The following is a 20,963-nucleotide window of genomic DNA, read 5'->3' as shown; positions in this document are numbered from 1 at the left end:
GGGATCCGAACCTGCAAACCCTGGGCCGCCGCAGTGGAGCACGCACACTTAACCGCTACGCCACCGGACTGGCCCCTATTTTCTGTTTTTTTGATGGTTGCCATCCTAATGGGTGTAAAGTGGTATCTTATTGTGGTTTTTTTTTTTTTTTTTTTTTTTTTTAAAGATTTTATTTATTTATTTTTCCCCCAAAGCCCCAGTACATAGTTGTCTGTCATAGCTGCACATCCTTCTAGTTGCTGTATGTGGGACGCGGCCTCAGCATGGCTGAAGGAGTGGTGCCTCGGTGCGCACCCGGGATCCGAACCCGGGCCGCCGGCAGCGGAGCGCACGCACTTAACCGCTAAGCCACGGGGCCGGCCCTTTATTGTGGTTTTGATATGCATTTCCCTAATGATTAGTAACGTTGAGCATCTTTTCACGTGCTTATTGGCCATCTGTATATCTTCTTTGGAGAAATGTCCTTTCAAGTCCTTTGCCCATTTTTTAATCAGGTTGGGTTTTTGTGTTGTTGTTGAGTTGTAGGAGTTCTCCCTGTATTCTGGATACTAATTTCTTGTCAGATACATGCTTTATGAATATTTTCTCCCGTTCTGTTGGTTGTCTTTCACTCTCTTAATAGTGTCCTTTGGTGCACAAAGTTTTTAATTTTGATAAGTCCAGTTTATCTATATTTTCTTTTATTACCTTTGCTTTTGGTGTCACATTCATGAAAATTCATTTATCTTTTAATTTATTATGAGTATTGGGTATGTATCTTGGGGCATTTTTCTATTCACTGATCTCAAGACCAGAACCATTTCATATGCTGCACAAGTTATGAAACACAACAGCTCTTCTTAGGATCCTGGCTTTGGAAATTCAAGACTATCTAAGAAGGTCAGTAAAACTGCAGAAAAAGTATCTTCTGCAGGACCAGCAGGGAAGGCACAGCAAAACTGAGATTCATAGCTTTACCAGAAACATACATTTAGTTTTAACCCTGCAGAGGGATCATTCCTCCTGATATAAAGAGATTACTTCTTCTGCATTGTACCTAGTTTAAATTCACCGAAATCATATTAAGCAAAAAAATGTAATGTTAAGATAATGGTACTTAACAAGTATTCTTTAAAGAGAAAGTAATTCTGCTAGTATATATTGGATCAAAATATAAACTGATAATTTCTGACAAGAAATTGGGTTTGGTGATTTTACCAAAGGTAAAATATTTGGCCTAAATATGGAAGATTCTTATGCAAATATGCAGAGGTGCAGTAGTGAAGTTTATTAATTTCATAATGTTAAACCCCTCTAATGTGCATTGTATGTAACATACATTGAATGTAACATACATTGAATAAGTATTTTTAATTAAAATATATATCTGTAATTATAGGACTTTAGCTCATTTTCTGGCATTCTTTTTTTCCAGAGCCATCTGACAAATATCTATTTAACTTTTTTCTTTTTTGGTAATAGATGATGTGTCTTTATAACTGATTTTCTTTATATCTGTTGCATACTACAGTGTAAGAATTATGCTGGCTAGGGTTAGAGTTCAATATGCATCTTACACCTGATGAGGTCCACTGAATCAGAGGGGAGTTGTGTGAGTGAATATTGCTGCACAGGTTGTATTCTTGTCTTTTCCTTTTAAAAAAAACAAATATGGCTCCTACATATCTTTATTATTACCCAGAACTTATTGAATGCAAAGAATATATAAAACCTACTGCTGAATTATTCTCCCCTCTGATATTTGGTTCCTTTTACACAGTGAGTTTCGGGAAATAATATGTTAATAAACAGCATAGGTGCATGGAGAAGTTACAAGTCCTTTGTGACTTGGAGCAGAAGGAAACAGAAAATAAATACAGAGATACTTAGACTTATTCAAACCATTGTGGTTTTGACACATGATATTCTTTAGATTCTTGGAGTCAGAGGCAAATAAATTTAGTTATCTGTATAGTTCAATATATATTAATCCTGCGCTTATTAAGGGAAAAAAAATTTTTTACAAATCATGTGGTGAAAAGCTACTCTGAATTCTGGAAAGCAAAACCACAAGGTAAGATTCAAGATGAGAGACATTCTCATAAGAATTAGTGCATGGGAATGGATAGAATATATTGACAAAGTAAAAACTGTGGGCTAATGAATCAAAAACATTCCAGAAACCTGAGTGTTTCTAGACTCTGTCCTGTTCCCTCTCAGTCTATCCTAAAAGCTTCTTGGTTTTATCTCCTCCACAGAGCTCCAGTAGCTCCCTCTCTTCTCTTTCCTTGCTGAACATGCCTTGCTTCAGGTTCTCTTTCTACCCAGGAGCAGTACTCTACAAAGATGTATTTTATCCTCTAGTCTTTTCTCTCTTTCACTTCAAACTCCTTTGTGCAACACGGCAGCCGTGCTCAGGAGTGCTGTCCATCTGTGGTTCAGACCTGTGGTTGTGGCATACACTGTTACCACCTGGTGGTAAGGAGTGTGTTAAATACAGATTTGATCCTCTCATCTTTTCCTCCTCATCCACTACCCCCCATGCCCATGCTTGCAATCTGTTACCTTATATGTCAGACATCTTTATAGTTCCTCTTAATCTGACCCTTGAATATCTTTCTAGCTTCATTTCCTGCCCCTCTTAGTATGCTCTCCATTCCTGCCTTTATAGTGTAGTGGTTAAGAGTGATGGCTCTGGAGTTGGACTGCCTTATTTCATATCCTGGTTCAAGCATGTTATCTGTCTGTCCTTGGACAAGTCATTCCTATGTGTCTAGCTATGACAGAGCTAACAACTTGTCTGAATGGGGCATTGACCAGTCAGGTCGGATGATGGCAGTAAATGATTGGAACTGGTGCATACCAGGTGAATGTCAGTTTTGTCCATTCCTTTGTTTCTTCATCTGTGTGATGGGCATGATAAAACATACTTTTATTGTGACGATTAAATGCGATAATTTGTGCGGTGTTCTTAGACCAGAGACTGGCACAGGTAAATATTGAGTAAATGGTGGCTGTTACTATCCTTACCATTTTTACAACTCTTGAAGCAACATGCTCTTCATGCTTCTAGATTTAACTCTTTACGTAAAAGGTCTTTTTCCTGTGGATAACTTTTTATTTCTCTTATAAGACTGGTTAAATATCACTTCCTTTAGGAATCCTGAATAATTTTTTCACTCCTCTTTGGCCAGGACACTCTTCTCTGTCTCCATAGTATCTTGTTCATAATTCTGTCCCAGTACATCTCCTTCTGTATTGTCATTTGTCTCTCTCTTACTTCACCATTAGATTATGATCTTCTTGATCCAGAAATTTGTTGTTTTATTCTTTTATAATCAGTGTCTTGCATTTACTAATATTTACTGAATCAATGAAAAATAAGTCTGTGTATCCATGATGTTGACTTCTTTAACAAATATCTATTTAAAGTTATTATTGGGACAGTGGACAAATTGGAGTATTAACTGTATTATTCTGCACCTTTTCTGTAAGATTGAAATTATTTCAAAAAATAATTCCAAAACGTCTACAAAAATATGTTTTACCATAGTACATGCTCTTAAATTTTTTTTAACAATATAAGTTTATCAGTGAAAATGCTCTATGTTCCTGTAATTCCACCCCCATAGATAACTGTAGTTAGCAGTTTGATCTATGTAATGATTTAAACAAAAATATTTTGTAAATTTAGAGGCTTGAATTAGATAATCTCTAGATTGTTAAGTTCTCTTACTCTTATGCAGAGAAAGGGAGGACAGAGAAAGGAAAAGAGAAGGAAAGTCTCTTAAATTTAGTGTGCTTATGACACTTTTAAGTGTTTACCTTTAGGCATTTTTCTGCCAATTCACGGGGTTGTTTAGATTGTAGTGTCTCCTGACCTCAAGACCAGGACCACTACATATGCTCTACAAGTTGTTCATAGCAGCCCTGCTCAGGAGTCCTGTCCATCTGTGGCTCAGACCTGTGGTTGTGACATACACTGTCACTACTGGTGACAGTGTAAGTTTATACAATGCAAAAGCAGAATTTTGGGAGGTGTCAGAAGAAAACCTTTAAATACTACATCTACGTACTAATTTAGGAGTTGCTTTCAATTCCATTTACTGTTAAAGGGTATTTTATTCATATTTGGCACAAAAGTTTTCAATTTCATGTATTTGGCACAAAGATTTTAAATTACAAGTTGAGTAACAAAAAGGGAAAATTTTAAGTAATGATAGATATTAATGAGAGATCAAATACCCATTTTATATAATTTACACAAATTGTTTCTGTAATGCTGTGATAATCCAGTGTTCCTTTTATCCAGTTTTAAAGTATTAGGAATAAACTCTTGAATATTAATTGATGTTAAGAAGAATGCTTTAGCTACCACATACCCGAATAAGTAATAACAAGTCAATGGATTATTAATCTTACAAAATTCCAGTTTTGTGATATGTGAAATTTGAATAATTGTAAGAATCTTTATGATGTTTCCTTCAGGTGAAATTCCTAAGCAGGTTAAAGTGAAAAAATTGAAGAACCTAAAGACTCTGGATTCTAAACCTGGTATTCACTTTTATTAATTTTTAAATATATACTCAAATGGGTACTTGGGTCTTACTGTTTACCTTATTTTCTTTTTTTTTACCTCTTAGGAGTTTATACTTCTTATAAGCCATATCTAAATAGAGATGAAGAGATCATAAAACAATTACAGAAGGTGATTGCTCATATTATTAATTTAAATTTCCTTGTTCAGGTATGCAATATCTGGTTAGGCCATATGTGCTTTATGTATTATAATGTGAAATGAGGTTTCTCTTTTGAACCAAACCTTCATAAAAGTCAGGAGACTAAGGTAGCAGCAATTATGGGCTTGACATATGGGGCTGCAGCTAAAAACTAGTGCCAATCTTCCTAGAAACTTGGGAGATACAGTAAAAAGTCATGGACCCTACATGCGGTAGCTTAGCCTCTAACAGTAGGAGATAGTTAGCATGTTTTGGAAAATGTAAATAGTATTAATACAGCAAATATGAAATAAAGATAGTCTTCGTTGTCAACTGTTATTTTTAAATATGGGATGAATGTCTTATGTTTTGCTCTAAGGATTCTTTTCACAGGATATTGTACAGTGAATTTCAGATTAAATTACTTCAAGATGAAGTTCTGGGGTTTTTTTTATATCAAGTAAAAATATATATGTTTACGCATCAGCTGAACTTCTATATTATCCATTGTTTTATATTCCCTGACACTAGAACATAGGTTCTCATTGTTTCTTCTTTTAAGGGTGTACAACAGAAACGTCCATCTGAAGCTCAAAGTGTTATTCTCCGACGCTATTTTTTGGAACTGACACAAAGCTTCATCATTCCATTAGTAAGTTAACATATATATTTACTTAATTTAATGATTTGTTGAAGGGTATATGAATGTTTTTCCCATCGACCAAAACCTTATCTTAAGTTGTGTGTTTTGCCTGGTCATGTGTTTAGTGATTAAGAATAGAGCCCTTTGCAAGAGACCTGGACTCTTTGTTGTAGTATTAACTGTGTAATCTAGTACTGACTGTGTAACTGTGTAACTTTCTCTCTCTGACCTTCAATTTCTTTATCTATAAAATGTGGCTAATTCTACTTTTCCTAAATAGCTTTCAGGGTTGTTGTGAATCTTAAATAAGATAATTGTTGTGAAATATTACATAATTATTGCATTTTGCACCTTAAAAGAAGTTTACCCTGGAGTTTCTTTCTCTAATATTCTTTTCTTTTCTTTTTTTTTTTTTTTTTTTGTGAGGAAGATCAGCCCTGAGCTAACATCCATGCTAATCCTCCTCTTTTTGCTGAGGAAGACTGGCTCTGAGCTAACATCCACTGCCAGTCCTCCTCCTTTTTTTCCCCAAAGCCCCAGTAGATAGTTGTATGTCATAGTTGCACATCCTTCTAGTTGCTGTATGTGGGTCACGGCCTCAGCATGGCCAGAGAAGCGGTGCGTCAGTGCGCACCCAGGATCCGAACCTGGGCTGCCAGTAGCGGAGCATGCGCACTTAACTGCTAAGCCACAGGGCCGGCCCTCTAATATTATTTTCTTGATCACAGTTTGATATGATATCCATGAGACTGTAGCTCCATGATGACAGGGGCTTTATCTGTCTTGTTCATTATCTTTTCCTCAGTCTGGCATATGGTAGCAGTTAATAAATATTTATGGAATAAATGACTAAATGATATGAAATTTAGTGGAATCTCATATTAAAATACTAAAAGATGCCTCATAGTATGAGGCAGTAGCGTGATGTGGTCCTAGTCTGGAGACTGCATCAGAGAGAGAGTCCGTGTGGTTATTAATGTAAAGTATTCTATCTATGAATATTCTGTGGGGGCAAGCTAGAGATGTTTGCTATTATATTTTGGGAAGAAATAGTCTTTCTTGATCTATGGATGTCAATTTATTTTGTTCCATTTAAATCTGTTTAAGTAAATGAACTTTACTGTAGTGCTTAAGAGTGTGGGCTGAAGTCAGTTAAACCTGAATTCAAGTTCAAGCTGTGTGACCTTGGGCATGTTACTTAGCCTTTCGAAACCTTGATTTCCCAATAATACCTGCCACATAGGATGGTTGCAAGGATTAAGAGATAATGCATATAAAATGTTGAGTATATTTTTTGGCACATAGTTACTCAGTAAGGTTAATTATTATTATTAAAAATATATAGTCTCTTGGATTATCTAAGATTTAGTTAAATTTTTATTGAAAGTCTGTCTTCTCAATTCAGTCTAAATTTAGCTATATCTGTTGTGGGGAATAAGGGCATTGTTGATGTCCATTGAAAGAGCGTATAATGAAAAACTTGGAGGGCTGGCCCTGTGGCTTAGCGGTTAAGTGCGCGTGCTCCGCTACTGGTCGTCTGGGTTCGGATCCCGGGCACGCACCGCTTCTCCGGCCATGCTGAGGCGGTGTCCCACATACAGCAACTAGAACGATGTGCAACTGTGACATACAACTATCTACTGGGGCTTTGGGGGAAAAAGGAGGAGGATTGGCATGGATGTTAGCTCAGGGCTGATCTCCCTCACAAAAAAAAAAAAAAGAAAAACTTGGAAACGCATTTCTTCTTCTTTTTTTTTTTTTTGTGAGGGAGATCAGCCCTGAGCTAACATCCATGCCAATCCTCCTCTTTTTGCTGAAGAAGACCGGCCCTGAGCTAACATCTATTGCCAATCCTCCTCCTTTTTACCCCCAAAGCCCCAGTAGATAGTTGTACGTCACAGTTGCACATCGTTCTAGTTGCTGTATGTGGGACACCGCCTCAGCATGGCCGGAGAAGCGGTGCGTCGGTGTGCGCCCGGGATCCGAACCCGGACGACCGGTAGTGGAGCGCGTGCACTTAACCGCTAAGCCACAGGGCCGGCCCCTGGAAACGCATTTCTTTTAAGTAGGTCTGTTTAAGTGTTCTTGAATATTCTCAATCAAACCTAACTTTGATTGACTTTTTTTTCTTGGTTTTAGGAAAGATATGTGGCAAGCTTGATGCCTTTACAGAAAAGTATTTCTCCATGGAAGGTATAAATGTATTCAATTAAATTCCTATTTGAGTTCTCTAACTGTATTTGACTTCTGTGAATGTATCCATTTCTAATTTTTAAATACAGTATGTCCTGTTTTCTAGAGTCCACCCCAATTAAGACAGTTCCTTCCAGAAGAATTTATGAAAACACTTGAGAAAACAGGACCTCAGCTGACCTCTAGAATAAAAGGCGATTGGATCGGACTTTACCGGTTAGTTTGTTTTTTTTTTTTCTTTTTCACTCATCTATAGAGCTTAGTTTAAAAACAAAACAAAACAAACAACTGGACTTAAACCTATATTCTTTTTTTAAAAATTGCATTGTTTTGGGCGGCCCCGTGGCTTAGTGGTTAAGTGCGCATGCTCCGATGCTGGCGGCCAGGGTTCAGATCCCGGGCGCGCACCGACGCACCGCTTCTCTGGCCATCCTGAGGCCACGTCCCACGTACAGCAACTAGAAGGATGTGCAACTATGACATACAACTATCTACTGGGGCTTTGGGGGAAATAAATAAATAAATAATAAAAAAAAATTACATTGTTTCATATGGTCATAGGTAGCAAAGATATTGAGGAGAGGAAATAAGTCATAATCAAACTGCTTCTTTAAAATTTATTTTTAAGGCATTTTCTAAAATCTCCAAATTTTGATGGTTGGTTCAAGACCCGGCGGAAGGAAATGACCCAGAAATTGGAGGCACTCCATCTGGAAGCTCTTTGTGAAGAGGTTAGAGAACAGTGTGTTTGTGTGATGATGAATAACTATTGAAAATAAAGATAACTTTATCCTTAGAGGCTTGAAGATTATACTCATATACACTCTTGATAAATAGTAATAGCTAACTTTTCTAGATCATGTACTCTATGCCAAGGACTGTGTAGGTGCTCTGTATAGATAATGTCTTTTAATCTTCACAATAGTTCATTGTAGTAGGTGTGTTATGATCTGCATTACGGGACACCTGAGGATTATAAGTTAAGTGATTTGCTTCAGGTCAGATCACTGCTAAGTAGTGGAGCAGGCAGTGAGCTGGAGCCCACTTGCACTGGCTCACAAGAGCTGATTGTGTACATCTCTTCCCAGCTCTGCATTCAGTGATCTCAAGTAGCTTGAAATCAGCTACAGTGGGAGTATTTCACCACAGAAATGCTACCAATCAGAGACTTTTGCTGGAGAACCATTTGTTAAATATTTACCAGCGTACCACTGGATGGAGTCAAGAATCAAATCTCAGCAGTCTAACTCTAGATCTCTTCCAGTATGCCTTATTCACCTTTTCTAGTTACTATTAACAATTTTTTCCTGTATTTGGACTGACTTTTTATATTCTGTAATTTGTCACTGGTCTATTTTAAATTAAGCTACTTGTGAAAATATAAAGGATAGTCTCATTTTCATTTCTATTTAGCTTGAGATGGGCTAGCCTCATTGTTAAGCTTCTAATCATAAACTCCTAGTAATTGGTTTTGAGAGAAGGAATACAATGAAGGCAACCACAGATAAGCCCGAGAAGAGCTTATTTGAAGATGCAAGGTTTACATCCAGTAATGTATTCATGTTCACAGTTATCTTGATTGGTTAGCTAATATTCCTTATAAATTAAAGAACTCACTACTTAGTGGGGATGGGGGTTAGTATTGTACTTTGAGTTGCAGTTTTGTTTTTCTTGATTGATCTAAAAGGGCCACCTAAGAAAGGAATTTCTTACATTTTGTTTTACTTTCAAATATTAGACAATCATTCTGGCCTATATTGAAAATTATCTAATTAACGTTGTTAGAATATCATGTATAGAATTATTCTTGTACTGTAATACTATATCTGGGTTAAATACTCTGTTATTCTCCTTCTTGTCCTTCCTTCTCAGTTGCCTTGCCTCTTGAAATACAGAAGTTTGAAAATTATTTTGAGTATTTACTGATTTGGGATTTGTTTATTCTTCTAGGACTTACTTCTCTGGACCCAGAAACACACAGAAGTAGAAACAGTAGACCTTGTATTGAAGCTAAAAAATAAGCTGGTATGTAGCCAAAACAGCCAAAGATCTGTGAAGATATTTTCCTCACGTTTGAGGTGACAGTTCATGATGTATTGCAGAAGTAGCTTTCTATTTATTTATTTATTTTTCTTTTTTTTGCTGGGCAAGATTCCCTCTGAGCTAACATCTGTTGTCAATCTTCCTCTTTTTCCTTCTTTTTTCTTCTTTTTCCCCAAAGCCCCAGTACATAGTTGTATATTTTAGTTGTAAGTCCTTCTAGTTCTTCTATGTGAGCTGCTGCCACAGCATGGCTACTGACAGATGACTGGTGTGGTTCCAAGCCTGGGAACTGAACCTGGGCCGCCAAAGCAGAACGCACCGAACTTTAACCTAAGCCACCAGGGCTGGCTCAGAAGTAGCTTTTTAAATGAGAGGACTTGAGATTGGTCAGTTGATGGTAGATCTGACTGAAAATACTTGGTCATTCAAGCAGATCATAATGATGCCATGTTGTGTCAAAAGTATTTAGGGCCAGCCCCGTGGCTTAGTGGTTAACTGCGCGCGCTCCGCTGCTGGCGGCCCGGGTTCAGATCCCGGGCGCGTACCAACGCACCGCTTCTCTAGCCATGCTGAGGCCGTGTCCCACATACAGTACACTAGAAGGATGTGCAGCTATCACATACAACTATCTACTGGGGCTTTGGGGGAAAAAAATAAATAAATAAATAAATAAGTATTTACATGGAATCTAATGAGCTCTACAAAAAACATTGTCACTTATATTTAATACTTCGTAGTATGTGTAGGTATGCTAATTTACATAGAAGTTTTTTGTTGAACTCAACAATGTATTGTTTAAATGGCATGTTCTTTGCATTTTTACAGTTTCTGTAAATTGGTCTAAGTCTGAAGTTTCCAAATCATTGGACCATTGAAACTGTTTATTTAGAGAATATAATGTATTAATACGGACTCGGAGGATAATTTAAATGCTTCCAAATATTCCTTATGTAGTTGCAGGCCGATCGAGAGCATTTACCTGTGAAACCTGACACTATGGAAAAGTTACGGACACACATAGATGCAATTATCTTAGCATTGCCAGACGACCTACAAGGCATACTGCTCAAAACGGGCATGACATGATATTTGCCAGGATATTCCAGCCAAAAAGGATTGTGTACCATGAAGCATACTGACATCTCAACAAGACACACAAAAGAGATCTCTCGGAGTGGAAAACAGCCGTGAATGCTAGCTACAGGGTGGAAAGACTGTACCGTATGAACAAACCTTTTTAGTGCATTATTTTTAAAAATGGATGTCTGTGGTTGTTCCACTTTAATACTGAAACACCGAAAGGCATTTCTATATTTTTAATCATGTTCTAAAGTGCTCTTATGAGAGACTTGTGGGGCCATCAGTATACATGATTCCAAACTGCAGTGCTGGCATTGCAGATATTTTTTTAAATTGGTGCTGCTTTGCCCAATCATGTTAAAACTCAGGGGGATATAAAAATAACATTCACACTGGCTAATCTTCTTAAGAAGAAGGAAAAGACTGAACTGTCCGATTGTAATTAGAAATAATTATTGCTTTTGTAGTGCCTTCCGTTGTCCTACATGTTTCACAAAGCCCAGCTGCTAGTCTTGAAGCTTTTTCTTAACTTGATTATGATATGTAATTTTATAAGGCATTTTTTTGAGTAATCATTGCTTAAAAATATGTTTCTTGCCTCCCATTGTGTTTATTAGTAGTGGCATGGTGTTTTGTCTTTTTTTTCAATTGTCATGTATGTTTCATTTCATTATTTTCTATACCATTTTCAAAGTTAATCTTATCAATTTCTCCAAAGGCAAGAAGGCATCTAGTATTAATTATGGAAAAATTTATTTTCTCTTACCCCTTACTAATTGGGCATGTTTAAGTTAATTAGCTTGGATGTTTTTCAAAGACATTCTAATTATAAACCTCATAATCAGCTGTTTTTTAAACTGAACTATTTTTATTTCAAAGGCATTCGTAAACCTTTTATGTGATACTCATTTGAGTGATTATATGATTGATTTCCAGCATTATTTGTTTGGTAGGGCTTTTTTCCCCCAAATTAAAATTTCTCAGAACACTTTCCCTACTGTCATTTGACATGGGAACTTCTGCCTGAATCACTGTTATAGCAAGTTTTTTGTTGTGTTTTTGTTTGTTTGTTTCTGTTTTGTTTAAACTATACTACCTTGCCAAAAATAGAAGATTGTGGTTCAGTAGCTTGGTGTGTGTTTGAGTAGGAGTGTCCCGAAGAAGCCACTATTTAAAATAGGCACACGTGACATAGCACATATGTAAATAGCTTCTAAGTAACCAAATTTAGTTGTATGTGTTTGTGAAAGAAATGGCTTCAAAAGCTATCTCTTGTTTTCTGTTAATGTAACTCTTGAGGGCACCCCTCACCCAAGAAAGTCTCATGTTTGTAACTGTGGTCTTATACCCAAATGTGCCCTTTTCTCATGGATGCAGTCTCTTGAAGCATACCTCAAAGTCATAGAAATAATATGGCATTGAAAGAAATTATTTGCCTTGGATCATATGAGTTATTTTGTGAAACAACAGTTGTCCTGAGGGAAAAGGGGCAACTACTTTTATATGCTGAAGTATTTCATATCTTCCTGGGAAACCTTATTTAGGTGTAAATGGTCATCTTATTATTTTTCAAAAAGGTGTATTTTAATAATACAGTTTATATGCAATTTGTGACTAGAATTTGAATTAGTGTCATATCAAGGATCTTTTAAATTATACCACTACAGGATGTATCATTTCAAGTTTATTTTGCACAGCTAAAGAGTAGCAAAGGATGCCACTTATCATAATAATGGTATCTTCATATTTACTACATTTTAACTAAAACCTAACACATGTTGAAAACCATATCATACTTACCCGGTTTATCTATTAATTTCAAATTATGTACTTGTAACAATAGCTTAAAATTGCATTGGGAACCTGAGAAAGACTGACTGGTAACTTTATTTTTTGTGTTATTTTCAGAGTTGTCCTTTTTTTTTCTTTTTTTTGAGGTGATATTGTTAAGATCTAAAACCTACCGCTTAATAGTTTATCTTCACCAGCATCAGAAGAGATCACTGCTTTCAGGGTGTTATGTAATGCCTACTGCCTTCGTTTCAGTGAAAAAGAGGTTTTGTGAAGGCATTTATGGTCATTACCAAAAACTGAATTAAAGGCCTTGGATTTTAAAGCACTTGGATGTCTTTTGTGTTATTTCTGAGTGGAATGCTTGAAAAAATGCATGGTAAATGAAACTTCTGCATTATGGGATTCCTTTTACTTCCTAACTTATTTTTTTGTGTTTTGATTCAAATGAAAACCTTCTTTACTTCACTATGGACAGGTGAATAGTCCAGTTTAATAACAGACAGATCAGTTAAGTGATTTCATATCCTTCCTAGCAGTGTATTGATTTTATGAAATGTTCTGATGAAATTTTTTTTCTTTTTCTTTTTGTGAGGAAGGTTAGCCCTGAGCTAACATCTGTTGCCAATCCTCCTCTTTTTGCTGGGGAAGATTGGCCCTGGACTAACATCTTTGTCCATCTTCCTCTACTTCATATGTGGGATGTCTGCCACAGTATGGCTTGATAAGTGGTATGTAGGTCCGTGCCTGGGATCTGAACCAGCGAACCCCGGGCCACCGAAGTGGAGCTCGCAAACTTAACAAGCACACCACCAGGCCAGCCCCTGATGAAAATTTTTTAGCTTAGTAATCTAGGTATTGTTAAATTCTCCTTCATTTGCTACTTTTTCTTTTTTAACCTTAAATCTCAAATTACTTTTATTTCTTCCTCTTCCTTTTTAAAAGTAGCAGGTATATGATAGTATCCTTGGATTTTAATTTATTTGTTAGTATTAAAATATATTGGATGTTACTCCTTTTTGAAGTTACTGGGTAATATCCATCAAAGTATACTATAAAATATTTCAGTACATTTAAAAGAGATGCCATGGGGCCGGCCCCGTGGCTTAGTGGTTAAGTGCACGCGCTCTGCTGCTGGCGGCCCGGGTTCGGATCCGGGTGCGCACCGATGCACCGCTTCTCCGGCCACGCTGAGGCCACGTCCCACATACAGCAACTAGAAGGGTGTGCAGCTGTGACATACAACTATCTACTGGGGCTTTGGGGGAAAAATAAGTAAATAAAATTATAAAAAAAAAAAAGATCATTATAAAAAAAAATAAATAAAAGAGATGCCATGGATGTTAGCTCAGGGCCGATCTTCCTCAAGAAAAAAGGGGAGGATTGGCATCAGATGTTAGCTCAGGGCTAGTCCTCCTCACAAAAAAAAAAATAATAAATAAAAAATAATAAAAAATATACCATTAAAATTTGTCCTTTTTTCCCGTTTGCTCTTAATTCATCTGTTTTTATACACCTGAATTTTACTAACTTTCTCCTTTTAGCATAACTTGGGGAAAAAAATTTAATTACTAACTTTCTAATATTAGTTCTCTAAAAACAGATAATTGAAGAAGACAAAAGTCGTCTCTAATTATGGATAATTATCAAAATATAACTCAATAATGACTAAATTATCATTAATAACGATATCCCTTCATATATCTAAGATCTAATACTTATTTGCCGTGTACAATTGGGTTGAATTATGGTATTTTATTATTATATCAATAGAAATTAACATTTTAATAAAATAAAGCTCCTAGAATTTTTTCAAATTATACTTCTCAGTTTGTTTGAAATAGGTAGGCAGTTTGATACAAGATACAGAATCATGATTCCTAAAATTTATCCCACATCTAACCAGTTTTTAGAAAAACAAGTTTTAAGTTGATGATTGGTTAATGAAATAGGTTTATGACATTTATTTTGCAGTTATACCAATGCCTATCTCATGATGCATAAATGTTGAGGGGGGAAAAAAAAAAGATGGCAGTAGAATTCTGCTATATCCTATTCTCCAGTGTTACTTCTGTACTTTTGAACACCAGCCTTTCTCTTCTTCCCGTTACTTGAATGCCATATTATGCCTCTCCAAATTAAGATTATTATTGTTTAATAATCATAGGTCTCATTTCATTTTACTAGTGTTACCGTTTGGCTTGGGTTCTTCTGTTTATTTTCGCCTTGCTATTCTCTTTGCCATTATAATACCTTTTCTGCTTAGCCATTAGAAAGGTAAGCTTTGTGGATCTTTCATCTTTTTCCTGTTCCTCATGTTTTTCCGTATCAACCAGTATGAATACATTTGCTTCTAGGTTGACTGAGATACTTTTCAAAAATAGTAACTTTATATTCCAGAGTTGTCATAGTTGCTCGTAAGTGAATAGATTTTTAGACTTCAGTAGGAAACTATTGAAACGATTGATTTTGATTTAGTGGATAAATATTTTTATAGCCAGAGGCTCTGGTGGTAGAACCCAGCCATTTGTGTTTTTAAAAAACAGCTTCATTGAATATAAGTGACATAGAATAAACTGAACACATTTAAAGTGTATAAATTGATAGGTTTTGACGTTTGAATACACCCATAAAACCATCACCACAGTCAAGATAGGAACATACCAATTGTCAGCCTCCAAAAAATTTTCTCATGCTTCTTTACGCTCCTTCCTGCCCCTCCCTCTCACAAACAGCCACTGATCTGTGTTCTGTCACTATAGATTAGTTTGAATTTTCTAGAGTTTTATATAAATGGAATCATACAGTGTGTACTTCTTTTCTTGATGTTCTTTTTCTTTCTTGTCTTATTAATACAGTATATATTTGTCTTCCCTCTGCCAAACCCTGAGCCAACCACTTTTCCCAGGCTGCCTGGGGAGGTATAGGAAAAGGAACATACAGGGCAGATAAGACATGGGAGAAAGAACTATGGGAGGTGGAGAGGGTTCCATTAACATGGCGAAGAGGATGGAAAAGGAAGGCTAGCATCAGGCAAAAGAGCCTTATGGGCTCTGAGGCAGCAAGGCCAGAATGGTGTAGGAGAAGAGCTGTTGCTTCAGAAAAGAGTTCCTGGCATAACCAATGATGAGGCTCCCAAACATTCCCAGTCCCAGCCCCAGAGCCAGCCATCCTGACTGTGGCAGCTGCAGCCCCAGGGAACTTGGCTGCTGTGTCAGTGTCTCTTGAAATGGCACTGATTTGGAAGTTATGGCTAGGGATAAGTGAGGTTGGGACGTGAGGCTGCCCAGCTCTTGAGTCTCTTATCTGTCAGTATCTCGGGTCGTTTCAGTACTACTGCAGACAGTGGTTGGCTCAGCAGCTGAGAGGTGCTCCTGACCAGGGGGTGGGTGGACACAAATTTGGTACAGGTGTACATTTTCAGGGAGTGGGGTGCTGTGGCAGGGGAGCTGCTCCCAGTGCAGAGAGTGGTCTGACTTCTTTCACTCAACATAATGATTTTCAGATTCATTCATGTTGCATGATCAATAGTTCATTTTTTAAAATTGCTGAGTAGTATTCCCTTGTACGGCTGTAACACAAATTTCTTATCCACTCACCTGTTGATGGATATTTGGGTTGTTTCTAGTTTTTGGCTATTACAAATAAAGCTGCTATGAACACTTGTGTACAAATCTTTCTATGAACACGTTTTTCCTTTTCTCTTGGGTAAATACCTAGGAGTGATATGAGTGGGATTGCTGGATCATATGGTAGGTGAATGTTTAACTTTTTAAGAAAATGACTAACTGTTTTCCAAAGTGGTTGTACTAATTTGTTTCCACCGCCCTGTATGAGAGTTCCAGTTTTTACACAGCCTAACCAACACTTGGTATGGTCAGCCTTTTTAGTTTTAGCCATTCTAATAGGCTTGTATTGTTATCTCATTGGGATTTTAATTTGCATTTCCCTAATGACTTGTGATGTTGAACATCTTTTTGTGTGCTTATTAGTCATCTGTATATGTTCTTTGATAAAGTGTCTGTTAAAATCTTTTGCTCATTTTAAAAATTGAGTTGTTTAATTTCTAATGGTTGAGTTTTGAGAGTTTATGTATTCTTGATACAAATTCTTTTTCAGAGAATATGGTTTGCAAAGATTTCCCCCCTCAGTTTGTGACTTATTTTTTCATTTTCATAGCAGTGTCTTTTGAAGAAGCAGAAGTTTACGGATTTCTGCACAAATTCCTGCTGGGATTTTGATTGGGATTGTATTAAATTTATAGACAAATTGGGAGGAGAAGTGATATCTTTTTTGTGTGTGTGTGAGGAGATCAGCCCTGTGCTAACATCTGCCAATCCTCCTCTTTTTTTGCTGAGGAAGACTGGCCCTGGGCTAACATCCGTGCCCATCTTCCTCCACTTTATATGGGATGCCGCAACAGCATGGCTTGCCAAGCAGTGCGTCAGTGCGTGCCTAGGATCCGAACCGGCGAACCCCGGGCCGCTGCAGCGGAGCGCACGCACTTAACCGCTTGCGCCACTGGGCCGGCCCCAGAAGTGATATCTTAATAATATTGTCCTCTGATCCGTAAACAAAGTATATCTATTTATTTTTGTGTTCTTTAATTTGTCTCAGCAATATTTTGTAGTTTTCAGGGTACAAATCTTTCACATCTGTGAGATTTATCCCTAAGCCTGTCATAGTTTTGGTATTGTTGTAAATGATAGCATTTTTTTAAAATTCAATTTTCAATTTTTCATTCAAAAGTTCAGTTCAAAATACTAGTCTATAGTTGATTTTTGTATACTGATCTTATATCCCACAACTGTACTAAACAGCTTTATTAGTTCTAGTAGTTATTTTTGGAGGTTCTGTCATATTTTTTACATGGAAGATCATGCCATCTATGAATAAAGACTGTTTTACTTCTTTCCAATCTGGATGACTTTTATTTATTTATTTTTGCCTGATTGCACTGGCTAGAACCTCCAATACAATGTTGAATAGCATCGGGGAGAATGGACATCTCTGTCTTGTTCCTAATCTTAAAGGAAAGCATTCAGCCTTTATCATTAAATATGATATTAGCTGTAGGTTTGTGTGTGTGTGTGTGTGTGTGAGGAAGATTAGCCCTGAGCTAACATCTGTTGCCAATCCTCCTCTTTTTTCCTGAGGAAGACTGGCCCTGGGCTAACATCTGTGCCCATCTTCCTTTGCTTTATATGGGACGCCACCACAGCATGGCTTGATAAGCAGTGTGTAGGTCTGTGCTTGGGATCCGAACCCTTGAACCCTGGGCTGCCACTGAAGCGGAGCGTGGAAACTCAACCACCATGCCACTGGGCCGACCCCTCTTATTATTATTTTAATATCTGTAGAACCTGTAGTGATGTAACTTTTCTCATTCCTGATACTGGAGGCTTATGAATTTTATTGATCTTCTCAAAGAAGCAGATTTTGGTTATATTGATTTTCTCTGTTTTTCTACTTTTCATTTCATTGATTCCTACTTTTATCTTGTTTTTTCTGCTTACTTTGATTTTAACTTGCTCTTCTTTTTTTTCAGCTTGTCAAGGTAGAAGCTGAAGTCATTGATCTGAGATCTTTCTTCTTTGCTAATATGGGTTTTTAGTGCTGTGCATTTCCCCCAACTACTGCTTTAGTGGCGTTCCATAAATTCTGATATATTCTATATTTATTTTCATTCATTCAAAATACCTTATAATTTCCTGGCGGCTGGGTCGGTGGTGTAGTGGTTAAGTTCATGTGCTCCGCTTCGGTGGCCCGGGGTTCGCAGGTTCAGATCCCAGGCATGGACCTACACTCCACTCATCAAGCCATGCTGTGGAGGCATCCCATATACAAAATAGAGGAAGATGGGCACAGATATTATCTCAGGGCTAATCTTCCTCAGCAAAAAGAGGAGGATTGGCAACAGATGTTAGCTCAGGGCCAATCTTCCTCACCAAAATAAATATATATATAATTATATATATATATAATCCATAAGAAATATGGATTTCTTTGATTCATGGGTTATTTAGAAGTGTTATTTCCAAGTATTTGTAGATTTTCCAAAAATCTGTTTGTTATTGATTTCTAATTTCATTTCATTGTGGTCTGAGAACATACTTGGTATGATTTGAATCCCTTTAAATTTATTAAGATTTGTTTTATGGCCCAGAATATGGTTTATCTTGGTAAATGTGTTAGGTACACTTGAGAACACAATGTATGTTGGGTGGAGTGTTATAAATGTCAGTAAGGTCAAGTTTCTTGATAGTATTGTTAACGTCCTTGCTGATTTTCTGCCTACTTGTTCTATCAATTATTGAGAGAGGGCTATTGAAATCTCTTGACAGTAATTATAGATTTGTATGTACTTTGCTCCAAAATCTACTTTTTCTGATATTAATAGAACTCTAGCTTTCTTTTGACTAGTATTAGCATGGTATATCTTTTCCATACTTTTAGTCTTAACCTATTTGTGTCTTTATATTTAAAATGCTTTTCTTATAAATAGCATATAGTTAGTTCTTGCTTTTTTTATCCAATTTGACAAATTTTGCATTTAATTGGCGCGTTTATACTATTTACAATTAATGTGATTGTTGATATGGTTAGATTCAAATCTATTATTTTGCTATTTGTTTTCTATTTGTCTTATTGGCTCTTTGTACCCCTTTTCCTTTTTATCGGACTTCTTTTGAATTAATGGAATATTTTTTATGGTCTCATTTTATCTCCTTTGTGGGATTATTAGGTTTAACTCTGTGTTTTATTATTGTAGTTAGTTACTTTAAGGTTTATAGTGTACATTTTTAACTTATCAGTCTACCATCAAGTGATATTATACCACTTTATGTATCGAGTAAGAATGCTGCAATTGTGTACCTCTGTTTCTCTTTCCAGCCTTTATACTATTGTTTGTGAATTATACTTTTACATATGTTGTAAATCCCGCAATACATCATTGTTATTTTTGTTTAGTCAATTATCTTTTTAAAAGTTTAAATAGTAAGAAAAAATTCTTACATATATACTCTTATACTTAGCCTTTTCCAGTGCTCTTTATTCTTTTACATAGATCTATATAGTATCGTTTTCCTTTTGCCTGAAGAACTTCCTTTAACATTTCTTGTAGTGCAGGTTTGCTGTTGATGAATTCTTTCAACTTTTGTATGTCAGAAAATATTTTTATTTTGCCTTCGTTTTTTAAGAATTTTTTCTGTATTTAGATTTCCTGATTGTTTTTTTTTTTCTTTCAGTATTTTAAAGTGTTACTCCACTGTCTTCTTACTTGTATTATTTCCAGCGAGAAATATGATGTCAGGGGCCGGCCCCGTGGCTTAGCGGTTAAGTGAGCGCGCTCCGCTGCTGGCGGCCCGGGTTCGGATCCTGGGCGTGCACTGATGCACCACTTCTCTGGCCATGCTGAGGCCGAGTCCCACATACAGCAACTAGAACGATGTGCAGCTGTGACATACAACTGGGGCTTTGGGGGAAGAAAAGTAAATAAATAAAATTATAAAAAAAAAAAAAAGAAATATGATGTCATCTTTATCTTTGTTCCTGTGTAATTAATAAATCTCTTTTTCTTTGGCTGCTTTTAAGATTTTTTTTTTTGTGTGTGTGAGGAAGATCAGCCCTGTGCTAACATCTGCCAATCCTCCTCTTTTTGCTGAGGAAGACTAACATCCTTGCCCATCTTCCTCCACTTTATATGGGACGCCGCTACAGCATGGCTTGCCAAGCAGTGCGTCGGTGCACGCCCAGGATCCGAACTGGCAAACCCCAGGCCACCGCAGTGGAGCGCGCGCACTTAACCACTTGCGCCACCGGGCTGGCCCCTAAGATTTTTTTATTGATCACTGGTTTTGAGTTATTTAATAATGATATGCTTTAATGTAATTTTATTCATGTTTCTTATTCTTGGGGCTAGTTGAGCTTCTTTGATACGTGGTTTTATAGTTGTGATCACATTTAGAAAATTTTTGGCCATTATTTCTTTAAGTATTTTTTCTGTCCCTCTTCCCTTCTTTCAGGGACTTCAATTACTCATGTGTTAGGCTGCTTGAGTTGGTCCTACAGCTAGCTCACTGATGCTTTTCATGTTTTTGTTTTGTTTTTTGCTCTCTTCTCTCTCTATGTTTTCGTTTTAGATAGTTTCTATTGTTATGCCTTTAAGTTCATTAGTCTTTTTTTATGTGTTGTCTAATTGCTGTTAATTCCATCTAGTGTATTTTTCATCATATACATTTTATTTCTAGAACTTAATTTACGTCTTTCTTATGCCTTCGATATGTCTCTATTTAAGATAACATCTGTGTCAGTTCTGAGTTGGTTTCAATTGATTACCTCATTATTATGGGTTGTGTGTTCCTGCCTCTTTACATACCTGATAATCTTAGGTTAGATGCCAGAATTTTACCTTGTTGAGTGTTGGATTTTTTTTTTTTTTCCTGAGGAAGATTCTCCCTGAGCTAACATCTGTGCCAGTCTTCCTCTATTTTGTAGGTAGGTTGCCGCCACAG

At 36.7% G+C, this 20,963-nt stretch overlaps 1 protein-coding gene and 1 pseudogene across 4 annotated transcripts in view; one reads left to right on the top strand and one right to left on the bottom strand.

Annotated features, from left to right (window-relative positions):
* Positions 1–12,775, top strand: part of DENND6A (DENN domain containing 6A) — a 54,777-nt gene extending 42,002 nt beyond the window's left edge. For all 4 annotated transcript variants that reach the window (XM_014793168.2, XM_087431211.1, XM_004419850.3 and 1 more), the window contains 8 exons: positions 4,468–4,533; positions 4,623–4,687; positions 5,260–5,349; positions 7,480–7,533; positions 7,640–7,749; positions 8,162–8,264; positions 9,484–9,558; positions 10,531–12,775. In XM_014793168.2, the coding sequence (XP_014648654.1) occupies positions 4,468–4,533; positions 4,623–4,687; positions 5,260–5,349; positions 7,480–7,533; positions 7,640–7,749; positions 8,162–8,264; positions 9,484–9,558; positions 10,531–10,662 (695 nt within the window). In that variant the 3' untranslated portion in view covers positions 10,663–12,775. The remainder of the gene's footprint in view (positions 1–4,467; positions 4,534–4,622; positions 4,688–5,259; positions 5,350–7,479; positions 7,534–7,639; positions 7,750–8,161; positions 8,265–9,483; positions 9,559–10,530) is intronic.
* Positions 12,776–15,246: 2,471 nt separating this feature from the next.
* On the bottom strand, positions 15,247–15,865 carry LOC101390451 (ATP synthase F(0) complex subunit C2, mitochondrial pseudogene; annotated as a pseudogene).
* Positions 15,866–20,963: the final 5,098 nt, after the last annotated feature.

The sequence above is a fragment of the Ceratotherium simum genome, chromosome 5 (genome assembly GCF_057802395.1).
Source record: "Ceratotherium simum simum isolate JZ-2026a chromosome 5, ASM5780239v1, whole genome shotgun sequence".
Lineage (NCBI taxonomy): Eukaryota > Metazoa > Chordata > Mammalia > Perissodactyla > Rhinocerotidae > Ceratotherium > Ceratotherium simum.
The sequence above is the reverse complement of the archived record's forward strand: the minus strand, read 5'-3'. Positions and strand labels throughout refer to the sequence as shown.